The 12,499-nt window shown below is 36.5% G+C and overlaps 1 protein-coding gene across 2 annotated transcripts in view; it reads right to left on the minus strand.

Annotated features, from left to right (window-relative positions):
- PAPSS1 (3'-phosphoadenosine 5'-phosphosulfate synthase 1) overlaps window positions 1–12,499 on the minus strand; it is a 108,969-nt gene that overhangs the window by 8,844 nt on the left and 87,626 nt on the right. For both annotated transcript variants that reach the window (XM_011945720.1, XM_011945721.1), the window contains exon 11: window positions 8,501–8,730. In XM_011945720.1, the coding sequence (XP_011801110.1) occupies window positions 8,501–8,730 (230 nt within the window). The remainder of the gene's footprint in view (window positions 1–8,500; window positions 8,731–12,499) is intronic.

Here is a 12,499-nt window from a genome sequence, read left to right on the forward strand (position 1 = left end):
TCACACTTTTATACCTACAGTTCTTTCCATTAAAACTCTCTACCCATTACCTGTGGAATTACAAAGGAGGATATTGAACTAAATTGGTTGTCTGTTTTGAAACGGGGGAGGTGAGTAGATTTATGTATTTGATAAGAAAAAACAAAACAGCCTTCATTTAATATAACAATTATACTACAAGTCCTACTGACTGTGCCTCCTGAAGATGCTTCGACGTCAACCCACTTCCTTCAATCTGCCCACTGCAACCCACCCATATGATACAGATACACACTTACACACTCACCTCCCTGTCTTTCTCTTTTCTAAACTCCTAGGTCACTTTTATAACTTTTATGTTCCATGTGGATACTTTCACACTTGTCCTTGGTTTTACAAACACTACAAGTATAGTGCTTTTGTAATCTGTATCTGGTAATTCTAACGTGAAGTCTCTGCAGGTCTGCTTCTGCTGACTACAGTTTTCATTTTTTTCTTGCTTATGGTACTTTGTTTCCTTGTATCCTTTGTCATTTTTGACTAAAACTGTTCATTAAGTATATATAAATATTTATAGGAGTAAACTGAGACCTAGGATGCTGATGTGCTGCTCTGAGAAGAGTTTATGTTTGCTTCTGCTGAATGCTTAGAGGCCTGCCTAGTCAAGAACCACAAAAAACTAACTTCATGACTTGAGGGTTTTTTGTTTGTTTTAATATCACCCAGGTAATGTAAGTTTGGCCCATATGAAGAGAGATTCCAGCTTTCGAGCTTAAAGCAGAATGTCCTGCTCACAGTCTCCTAGAACAGGGGAAGGAATCGGGTTCACTTCAGGTTCTCCCTTACACTTAATTAAGGTAGGAGGGAGTCTCAACTGAATGGGAGTGTCTCCTATTAGGCTCTCCACCTTGATCATGACCAGAGTTGTATTTTCTGTTCCCATCCATACTCTGAGGCATTGAAAATCAATACTCTCAAGTTTGCTAGGTTTACCAGGGCAAAAGCAGCTTCAACGCTCAGCTTATCTGACTTTTCAGCATTCACTTACTGGTTTTGGCCTCACAGTTCTTATCACCATCTTATCAGATCCACAATACTTTTATGAAAATGTTTTATTTAATTCAGCATTTTTAATTTCTTCAGAAAGGCAATCTGTAAATCTAACCTACCTCTTTACCAGAAACCTGAATTTTTTATAACCAATCCGCAGTCACACCACCATCTTTTAAAAATTCTTATCAACTCCAGCTCCTACCTTTCAAGAACTGCCTTATCTAGGCCCCGAATATCTCATCATCCTCCTTTGACTCTGTTCTACCTCACTCAGTTCAACCCTCTATGATCCTTCTCACCCAGGACCTTGAGATGCACAGATCCTTTTGTCCAGAATACTATTATTCCCTTCTTCATCAAAGGAGTGCCAACTCATCTTCTGGAGCTTAGCACAAACATCACTTACTCCAGGAACCTATCCCCGGTACCTCAGACTTACTCAAACAAGTGCCGAGTTTCCCACAGTCCTCTGCCAAGTACTTATCATCCTTAATTGTGTGGTCAGTGGTTTACTATCTGTCTTCTTTCCTAGAATTTGAGTTCCATAAGGGCGATGACAATATCTACCTGTTTCCAACTATAGTGCCTACAACCTAGCAATGGCTTGCAAATAGTAAAGGCTCCATAAGAAGTTAATAAATGAACAATGCAAAGTGAAGTCAAAGTTTTTACTAATTTCAATAGAATATATTGACCTCAATACAAGATCCAGTATATATAAAATAATTTGATTTTCAAAAGTATACATAGTTATACTATACCTATACAAATATATACAAATGCATACTAGAAGACAACATGATAGAGTTTAAATTAGGTCTTATCTATTAATGATCATGAAGCAACTCCCCACAATAAAGTATGTGCAAAATTGACAAATACAGGATGAGATTCACTGGTAAATTCATGCAGTTATAGTCAGACTCTACATGTATTCAGAAGAAACATCAAAATTAATAAAAACAAAACATTTTATGAATTAACAGAAAAGACAGTTTCCCAATACTCTAACAGAAATACTTGTGTATTGCAAAGACTGTGGCAAGAAAGGGAAAGGAAAGAATTCACACAAGAAACATTTCAGTGGTCAACTTGATAAGACTTGGCTATGAAGAGTGAGGGAAAAGGATAAAGGACTTGAAGGTTCTATATAGTGCGAATAAGAAGTAACTAAAGAAATGCAGGATTTGGGGATATTATGAGGGTAAAGGTAAAGCTGGTTTTGGTCATTTTAAGGAATGGTCAAAGAAGAAATAAATTTATAAAGAAATCAAAGAAGCAAGAAATTTAAGTAGAAATGTTCACTAGTATGGCAGGCAGAATTCTAACATGGCCTCAATGACCTTTGCCCCCAGTGTTATTACTATCCCATGTTACCGCGTCGCAAAAGAGATTTTGCATATACAATTAAAGTTACTCATCAGTTGACCTCAAGATAGCAAAATTATCTGGGTGGCCCTAAGCTAATCACTCAAATTTTCCTGTCTTGCAGCAGAAGGGAAGTCAGAGAGATCTGAGGCATGACAGGGACGCAACATGAGGCAGGATCTACTGCTGAGAGGGAGGGGTCCACAAAAAAAGACCAAAAGTGGCCTCTAGGAACAGACAGCAATCCTCAGCCAATAGCCAGTAAGAAGATAAGGACTTCAGTTCTGTAACTAGAAGGAACTGAACTCTGCTAATAACAAGGTTCAACTTGACAGTGGATTCTTTTCAGAGCCTTCAGATAAGAACCCAACCTGGTCTGAGAACCCTGTCAAGCACACCCAGTCTTCTGCCCTAAAGAACTATGCATGAGGTAATAAAGGGGTGTTATTTTAAGTGGTGCTTTGTTACACAACAACAACAAACTAATACGACTGGGAAACACTGATGTACAGGTTTAAAAATCACCCCCACAGAAACCACAGGAACAGATGAGCTCTCCCATGGAAAGTACATCTGAAAAAGCCTCGAAAGATGCCTACAGAGTGTTTTTTAAAAATGACACTAATAGTACATGATTTAAAGTACACTCTGGCATCAAACACACGAAAGAAATACTGTATTGAAGATGTGGAAATAACCAGACAACAGGCATTTATGTCCACCTACCCATTCATTTACAAATTTCCACAAGGCACTCTCACTCGTGTGTACTCTGTCTGCTTTCTGAGTTTACTATTTCACTAATCTGAATAATTCTGTATCTGTCTACACTAATACAAAGACTTACTTTATAATAGAGGAAAAAAATATAAATAAGATAATTGAATTACCTCTAAAAGTTTATTTGCAATATCTGAAAGAATGAGCTTTAATCTTGTAGTCCTAAAACTAAATTTCCTTTAGTCCCTATTACAACTAATTTGAACCTCCTTAACTTTCTAAATATAAACAGATGATTTTTGTCATAATTCCTATCAACAATGTTTTGCCTGAAATCTTCATGAAGTTTGTTTCTTTTCTCCTAAGCCTTGTCTTACATTGGTATTTAATCAAATAAAAAACAAAACAAATTCATTAATTACATAAAAGCTGGCACTAAGTAACATCCATTAATCAAACAAAAGACAACCTCATCTGTGCATAATTAATAACTGTTTTCTCACTACATCAAAGGCTATCGCCTTTCCACAAAATTTTAATCACTTTCCAACATATTACCATCAACTTAATTACTTTTGAACACAAACGCAAAAAGTTAGAAAACTAAGGCAGTTTTAAAGCTTCCCCAGTTATTACTTACTAAGATTTGGTAACCCCCAAAAGATTCCAAGAAAATGAGCCACTCATGCAACTAATATAGAATTCATCCTTGGAAAATCTTATGAGAACTGATGTAATTATTTAGCTTCTGAATGATTAAAAGAGAAACTTAAAGCAATACTACACAGTTATTTAACCAAATATCAAAGTTATCAAAGGCTTACCAGCACATCAGTCAACTACATACAGATGGGGTTTAGGGTCCTGTGTATGATTAAACCAACTGATCATGCAGAGACCACAGTAATGAAACATTTCGGCACAAGAAGTGTCAAGAAAAGCTCTACTCTTTTTAGTTTGGTTTTGTTTTCATAACTCATCAAAATGGAAATTCACCTAAGTTTTAAGCATTTAGCCACTAGCAGAATAATTTTATTTCTCTCTTCTTTCTCTCCCTTGCCACTCTATTAGCAACTTAAGGAAGTTAATCCTAACTCTCAGAACAAGATTGTGTTCATAATCCCTTATACAAAAACTAAATAAATTTTATGCTAGGTGAGAAGCAAAAGGTTTCTGGGCCCAGCATTTCACTTGACATTGTATGTTTTATAGATCTGTAGGAAGGCACTTCTACCCTCTTTTAGTGATTTTAGGGTAGGCAGCTTTTAAAAGAACTACAAATGATAAGGCCTCTCCCCAGACTAAGTAAATCAGAATTTTTGACAATGGCCTACCATAAAAGGGCAGAACTGTACCCAAAACTTTTTTACTTCCCTTAATAATCAATTTATATTTTAAAGTTTTAATCACCTTTTGTGGTAAAACAGTTCAAAGTTTACTATAATTTCTTTTTATTCTTTTTTTTTTCTTAAAAAACTTTTAAGGCATCCTTTGGTAGAAAAGGTCCATTGGTAGAAAAAATCCTTTTACAACTCTCAGCACATCACTTTTACAGTTGCACTTTTTAGACAGTGAAATCGTACTAGGTGTACATATATAGTATATATGCAGATACATATACATGTTTCTTTTAAAAGCAAAAAAACTCCACATGATTTAGAACTATTTCTAAATGTTCACAAACCTAATTTTGTACAAGGGTAAAAATGTTCTAGTTTGTTGCAAATTTTTCTCTTGGTGTGGTTCAGAAGTATACCAGAATCTGGGCCACATTTCAGATCTTCAGAAAATATAAACTAGAATACCTCCTGTCTTGAATTATACAGGGAACAAGCCAGGAGTCCTTTTACACTTGCCCGCCCCAGTTATGAAAGCCTTTTCTGTTCATTGACTCTCATAAGACTTTCCTGTATTTTAGCTACAGTTCACCTCTCAGAAAAGTCTGCTATCATCTCAAAGTATGCACTGTCTCCAGAATTATTTCTGTCATTAATGAGAAACCTAACATCCCCCAATCTCCACTGGTAATAATAGTACTTCTTTCTCCAGACAACTTATCATTTATTTCAAATAAATCAAATGACAACAAACTTTACATCCATTTTAGAAACAAGAGAATGTTGTTTTAATTTTTTAAAGGTTTCTTTGTCTCTTCTGTCTCCACTATTACAAAATGAGCCACACAAATGAGGACACAGTGTCTGGGCTGCATTATTCCTAAATGGGAAACCAACTATGAAGTACCAAGGCAAAGGATGGCAGCTTTCAGATTAATGGTTACTAGGCCATAGTCAATTTCCAATTAGTACATGTCAGTAGAGCTGACACTGATAAAAATGTAAATTAAAAAAATTACTTTTTTTGCTTGCTGAATTATCTGTTTGCTTGCTGAATGTGGATTGTGATTTGTAGTAAAAGAGCAGGTATACTAAATAAAGGTCAAGCACAAAACAATCCATATGTACAAGTACCTACTAAGGTATAAAAATGACTAGGTGCTCTAGACAATGCAAAGAGCTATACATTTTGGGCTAAGAGGGAATCATCCTGTCGACTGCCTTTATTCCAGAGACATGGAAACAGGGCAGAGAAGACAGGACTCTCAATTCACATAGCAAGGACAGGGCTACCTACCTGTCACACTACCACTTTAAACTTGCAGAGTGTACTACCTATAGATGAAAATTAATACAATTCTGTCAGTCAAAGAGAGACAGATACAACGGGTCTCCAAAAGGTTCATAGAAAATGTTCATTATGAAAAAAAACTATGCATGGATTTCAATTTTTCACCAAAATAAACTCGCACTAACTGATTATACCATGTCTGAACAGGATCTAATTTGAGGCACTAGGAAGGGTAAGACATCAGTTTGAAAAGAGCCCCTATCAGGGCAATATGAATTCTGCTAAAACTGAAGCAAGAACAAACACCAACTTTATGGTGAAGCTTGGGTAAAAGAATGGTGAAATCACTGATGCTTCAGGAAAAGTTTATGGGGATAATGTCTCAAAGAAATCAGCAATTTACATTTTAAGAAGAGACAAAATGATGTTGGAGATGATGCCCACAGTGGCAGACCACATAAATTTTCAAGGAAGAAGTTAATCTTTTCCATGCCCAAGACCAACAATTAACAGTAGAAACAAAAGCCAACACCATAGACATCTCGATTGGTGTGGCTTACACGATTCTGACTGTAAAATTAAAGTTAAATTCAAGTTAAAGTTAAAATTAAAATTAAAGTTAAGCAAACTTTCCACTTGACTGGTGCCAAACCCAGATCAGCTGCAGACAAGAGCAAAGCTGTCAATGGATATTTTAAACAAGTGGGATCAAGATCCTGGTAAGAATTGAGGGAGGAGACCAAACGTGGCTTTACGAGTACAATCCTGAAAATAAAGCACAATCAAGCAATGACTACCAAGAGGCAGAAGTGGTCCAGTCGAAGTAAAAGTGAATCAGTCAAGAGCAAAGGTCATGGAAACAGTTTTTTGGGATGCTCAAGGCATTTTGCTTGTTGAGAGGGCCAAAGAACAACAACATCTACTTATTATGAGAACGTTTTGAGAAAGTCAGCCAAAGCTTTAGCGGAAAAATGCCCAGGAAAGCTTCACCAGAGTCCTTCTCCACCATGGCAATGCTCCTGCTCATTCGTCTCATCAAACAAGGGCAATTTTACAGGAATTTCAATGGGACACTATTAGGCATCCACCTCTAAGATCCTAATTTGGCTCTTTCTGGCTTCATTTCCTAATCTTAAAAAATCTTTAAGGGGCACCCATTTTTCTTCAGTCAAAAAAGACTACATTGACATGGTTAAATTCCCAGGACACTTGGTTCTTTTTTATCCCTAGTCTCCAGATCTCCAGATACCCTCCTCCTTCAGTAATGGATTAAATGACTGGTATCATCACTCACAAAAGTGTCCTGATCTTGATGTAGCTTATGTTGAGAAATAAAGTTTACATTTTTTAGTTGTATGTTTTAATTTCATTTTCCACAAACTTTTTGAAGTCCCCTCACGTATGTTTGATATAGTTTGGCTCTGTGTCCCCACCCAAATTCCATCTTGAACCGTAATCCCCACACAGGGGAGGAACCTAGTGGAAGGTGATTAGATTATGGGGGCAGTTTCCCCCATGCTGTTCTCATGATAGTGAGTTCCCATGGATCTGATGGTTTAGAAGTGTGGCGCTTCCCCGCTTTGTTCTCTTTCCTGTGGCCATGTAGATTGTGCTTTGTTTCCCCTTTACCTCCCCAGCCATGCAGAACTGTTACTCAATTAAATCTCTTTTCTTTATAAATTATCCAGTCTCATGTAGTTTTTTATAATGCTGTGAAAATGGACAAATACAATGTTCAATACTACCAATAATTTGTACTAAAAGCTTGGGGTTTTTTGCTCTTCCTAAGATCTTTGAAGACAGAAGTTGTGCTGTTAATGATTAAGAGCACAGACTCTACAACCAGACTGCCTGGCTTCATATGCTAAGCTACCATTTACTAGTCCTGTGACCTTATATAAGCTATTTGGCCTTTGTATGCCTCAGGATACTCACCTATAAAATGGAGGTAACAGTACCTACTTTAGAGATTGTTATAGAAAATACAAGTTGAGCACCCCAATCCACACTCCAAAATACTCCAAAATCTGAAAATTTTTGAGCACCAACAGGACAAAAGTGGAAAATTCCATCTCTGACACCTTTGCTTTCTGATGGCTCAATGTACACAAATTGTTCCATGCACAAAATTATGTAAAATACTGTATAAAATTACCTCCAAGCTATACATATAAGGGTATATTTGAAACATAAATGAATTTCATGTTTAGAATTGAGTCCCATCCCCAAGGTACGTCATTCAAATATTCAAATATTCCAAAATCTGAAGGAATTCAAAATCAAAACCACTTCTGGCCCCAGGCATTTCATACAAGAGAGACACAACCTGTAAACAATTTAATACTCATAAATAATTAGGACATTGCCTGTCACATAGTGATTGCACAAATATTAGCTAAACTCTCTCTCCATACATAGATTCCCTGGGCTTACCCGAGTAATCATCACCAAGTCCTCTAACTACTTATGCTCAGTAAGCTACAGCAGACACAGTAGGCAGAGAAATAACAATACTGTCCTTACAGACTTCAAAACAAAATTCCTGAAACCATGAAACTAGATTCAAGTTTTATTTCTACTTCTAATTTCCAGAATATTGGGAAATTAGTTTTCTGGGTTTACCTTTCTCTGACATGGGTACAACAAAGCCTGTCATCAGTACAGTTGTAAAGATCAGACAACAAGCTAAATCCCTGGGTACAGCTAGACCACAAAGTACTTCAAAGATTTGTACAGAGAATGTAAGACTTACTGTTCAGAGTCATAGTAGTCCATACGCTTCTTTTTCTTGTTGTAAGCTGCAACTCGAAAGGGAACTATTTCCAAAGTGATTAAACCAGGGGCCATCGTCAGCACTTTGGCACCATGACTTGGCTCATAAAGATCCTTCCCTGTTTCTGGATGAGGCATGCCAGCAGGGTCTCGTCCAACAATGTAAAAGTTGGCTCCTGCAACCATCCGTGCTCTGCAATGCCACTGGACCTAGAATAAAAGTTTCATTTTGGGTAACTTTGCTTTTATGACTATGTACTTAGAAGTAGTAAGTGGATAATAAATGCATATGCTTTTTACATAATCATTATCAGTAGGAAATCTCAACAAATTTAGATGTATCATCATGGGAAGCCAGAAACAAAACTAACAAAAAACAATAACAAATCTCTCCCAAACCAAAAGATTAAAAGCATAAATATTTATGGATATATATGTATATATATTTATGTATTACTTATATGTAAATCTACATGTGTCTAGATGTTTGATTTTACACAACCACCAGATGCCATTTATACAGCTCAAAATCTAATCTCTGAGGTTAGAAGTCAGGATAATGGCTGATCCCTGGAGGGAGGCAACTGCAAGGAGCTTCTGGAATCATGGTAATGCTCTGTTTCTTGATCCAGTATCTGGGTTCTGGTAATTAGGGTGTGCTCACTGTAAAAGTTGAGATATATACACACTTATAATTTATGAACTTTTCTGTAGGTTAAGAAAAAAAACCCTGTTGGATAAAAAAAGACAGGTAAGTACTTACAAAAACTCGTACTGAGAAAATCATATAGCTAATATATAACTAATCTTGTAACATATGCCCAATACTAGCTAAAAAAAAAAAAAAGATTGGTTATGAGTAAACGGCCATGCTGCATCCAAAACTAGCCTTGAAGCCTCTAGTTTCAGACCTAGTAAGACCTATTATTAAAAAACCAAAATTAGTCTAACACCTAGAATAATGAAACCTTAGAACTTAAAGTGACAGTAAAAGATCATCTCTAGTTCAACAGTCTCCTTAAGATTTGAAGAAAGTGAAGGTTACATGACTGGTCAATAAAGTTTAGGATAAACTCAGGCCTAGAAATTTGGTCTTAGCTCCCTTTCAGTGTAAGGCTCTATTATTTAGTAATTTATAAAACCATCACTGTTCCATATTAAAATAAGGTATAAATGATGACTACCACAGATAAATAACCAAATCATCTTTTATGGTTTTGTTTTCATTTTATGTCTCCCGATAATTTCCTGCATACCAGGTACTTATCTATTTACCAACATAGTTTAGAAAGTGCAACAGTAAGAGGGCAATTCCATACCTCACACCTGAATTGTTCACCCTGAGGGGTTTCAACTTTTTCAGTTGTTTCTACTGATGTTTGCCTGCATGTTTTCAAACAGCATGCTTACACTTTGTTTTGACTGTTTAATTTTACATAGTATATAACATAGACCTTATTTTCACCTCACTTAGATTTTGTACCACATTTGAGTATTTAATGCGGTTCTTATTCTCCAACAGGTACAGTGATATCAACATTTTTGGTGAAATCAATATTCATCTGTAAAGTGAGGATTATAGTAGTATTTATCTCATAGAAGTTTTAAGAAAATTAATAAATGAAACATGTGAGGGCTTAGAATAACACCTGGCACACAGTAAGCATACAACAAATGTTAGCCACTATTATCTCTATTTTAATCTCCTTTTTGTACAACTGTTTTTCCTAAAGATTGCCTTAATTTTTTTCCACTTGCGTAGTTTTCCCAGGTTTCTGTGTACCTTGCTCTAACCTTCTTCATGAGCACACAGTTTAACATAATTCCGATGTTCCTTGCAGTGTGGCCATATGACTGAGTACTGACCAAAGGAATGACTACCAAAGTGATATGCAGTTCTTCCAATTGTGGCCCATGAAAAAGCCCCCAGGCACTTTCCTAGTTCCTAGAACTAGGAAGGAACTATCATAGTTCTGAATGAACAATATGGCAAAGTATGATGCTGACAGATGTTTGTTCCATATATATATGTGTGTGTGTGTGTATGTGTATGTGTGTATATATATATATATATATATGCTACTACTTCTTCCACCCACCCTCAGATTCAGCTCTTCACAACAATTCTGATCCCTCCCCTAAGTCCCTACACAGTAGACAGACATACGACCTCTCAGTTCAGACTCCTGTAATCAACGGATCAATCAGAATTTTATCTTCAATTAATTGCTCTGCAACTCCACTTAAATGGAAAATCTCTTCTGCCTCATGCAAATTAGAAGTTACTTATATGGAGTTAAATTAAAAGGGCAGTTTAAGTTCTCTGAACTTCAGTAAAACCTAATTTGCCTGTTAAATATCTATGTCTATCATTCAAGTACCCAAAGGTCAATAATCTGGAAATGTTTGACTTAGTTTTAATATGTAAGGAAGCTCAGATAATTTAACCCAATTCCTTTTGTCCTTTTAAAATCAGAGAGGAAACTGAAGCTCAGAAAAAGTAAGCACCTTACCGGGGGGTAGAGCATTATTGGTGGCAGTGGCCAGTTCTAATTTCTAGTCTTGTACAATTACTAGAAAATTTAATTGCTTCTTTGATTTCCTCTAGAGGTTATATGAGTAAATTAAAACCATGAGTCAACATTCTCTTGCAGGTGACTTGAATGATTTTCATTTACATTTTACTGAATGGTTCTCCAATGAGAATACTTTTACATTTTGAATAAACATGAATAAACAGAACACAGGAAGCTCTTCCAAGAATACCTGTTGTGAGTCAACTTATAACCTACTGAGAAGTTATTATACTTTGTAGTCACAAGAATGTAAGTCAGCTTTCATGAATGGTATATCTGGTTAAGAATACAGACCTTAAGAGTCAGGCTATCCTAGATTTGAGTCCTAGCTTTGCCCCTTACTGACTGAGTGTCCTTAAGTAAGTTCCTTACATAAATGCAGTCTTTTAATTTATAAAAATGAGAATAATGCTTAACACCAAAGGTTAATAGAATATTTGAAAGCACTCAAGATAGCACCTGGCCCTCAAGAAAAACAGCCACACACACTGATGCTGTTACTATTATTCAGTGAAACATTTCCTGTGAAACTCAGCTGAATGAATTGCTTCCTAACCAGAGTTTCTAAAGAAAATTCACCCTCTGAAAAAGATGACATGCTGCCTATAAAATGGGCACTGAGAACCAGTGAGAGTTTCCTGCAGTCATCTCCCTGACAGACTTAGGTCAAGATGTATTATTTTCTGTTTTTTTTTTTGTTGTTGTTGTTGTTAAACAGTTTTCATTCTGAGATTCCCCATCCATAGAACTATGTATTTTTTTAAAAGGCATTAATGCTCTTATTCCAACAGCATCATCTCAGGTATGTCTTTAGTAACAGTTTTTACTCTAGATTATAAATCACATTTTGCTGCTGCTTCTAGTAATTCGCTATTGTATGCTTCCAGTAATTTGTTATTGTATGCTGGACTTGTGGACATTTAAGGAGTCTGAATTGTATTGTTTTCCTTCAGAGTGTGAAGACTTGATTTTAGCAGGCAGGTTATTTACAGGCACTTCTTCTGTTTTTGAGGCTTGGCATTAGACCCTGTGGGGCAGGTCTAGTCCGGCCTTCTGTATCATCAATCTTTCGCCTCTCAATTCCAAATCCACCCTCAGTACCTATTCTGTAATAATGGATTAAACTCCTTTAAGCATTTTCCCTTTACAGTGAGCATAGCATTAAGTTCTATCAGTTCAGGACTTTAGAAAGACACTGTAGAAGAAAGGGGGTTCTCTTCCTGGTCCTGATAAGCTGCATTTTGCTTTGTTGTTCCTGCTGTATAATCTGTCAGTGGCGCTGTGTATGGGAATATCTGGCGGCACTCTATTCCAGCAGCAAGCACAATGCACACAGTTCTTCACCGATCTCAAAGCCATGGTCTGAGCCCAGTGACCACTTCACTGTGGCCCTCCTAATGCAG

Source organism: Colobus angolensis, unplaced genomic scaffold (assembly GCF_000951035.1).
Source record: "Colobus angolensis palliatus isolate OR3802 unplaced genomic scaffold, Cang.pa_1.0 Scaffold244, whole genome shotgun sequence".
In the NCBI taxonomy this organism is placed as follows: domain Eukaryota; kingdom Metazoa; phylum Chordata; class Mammalia; order Primates; family Cercopithecidae; genus Colobus; species Colobus angolensis.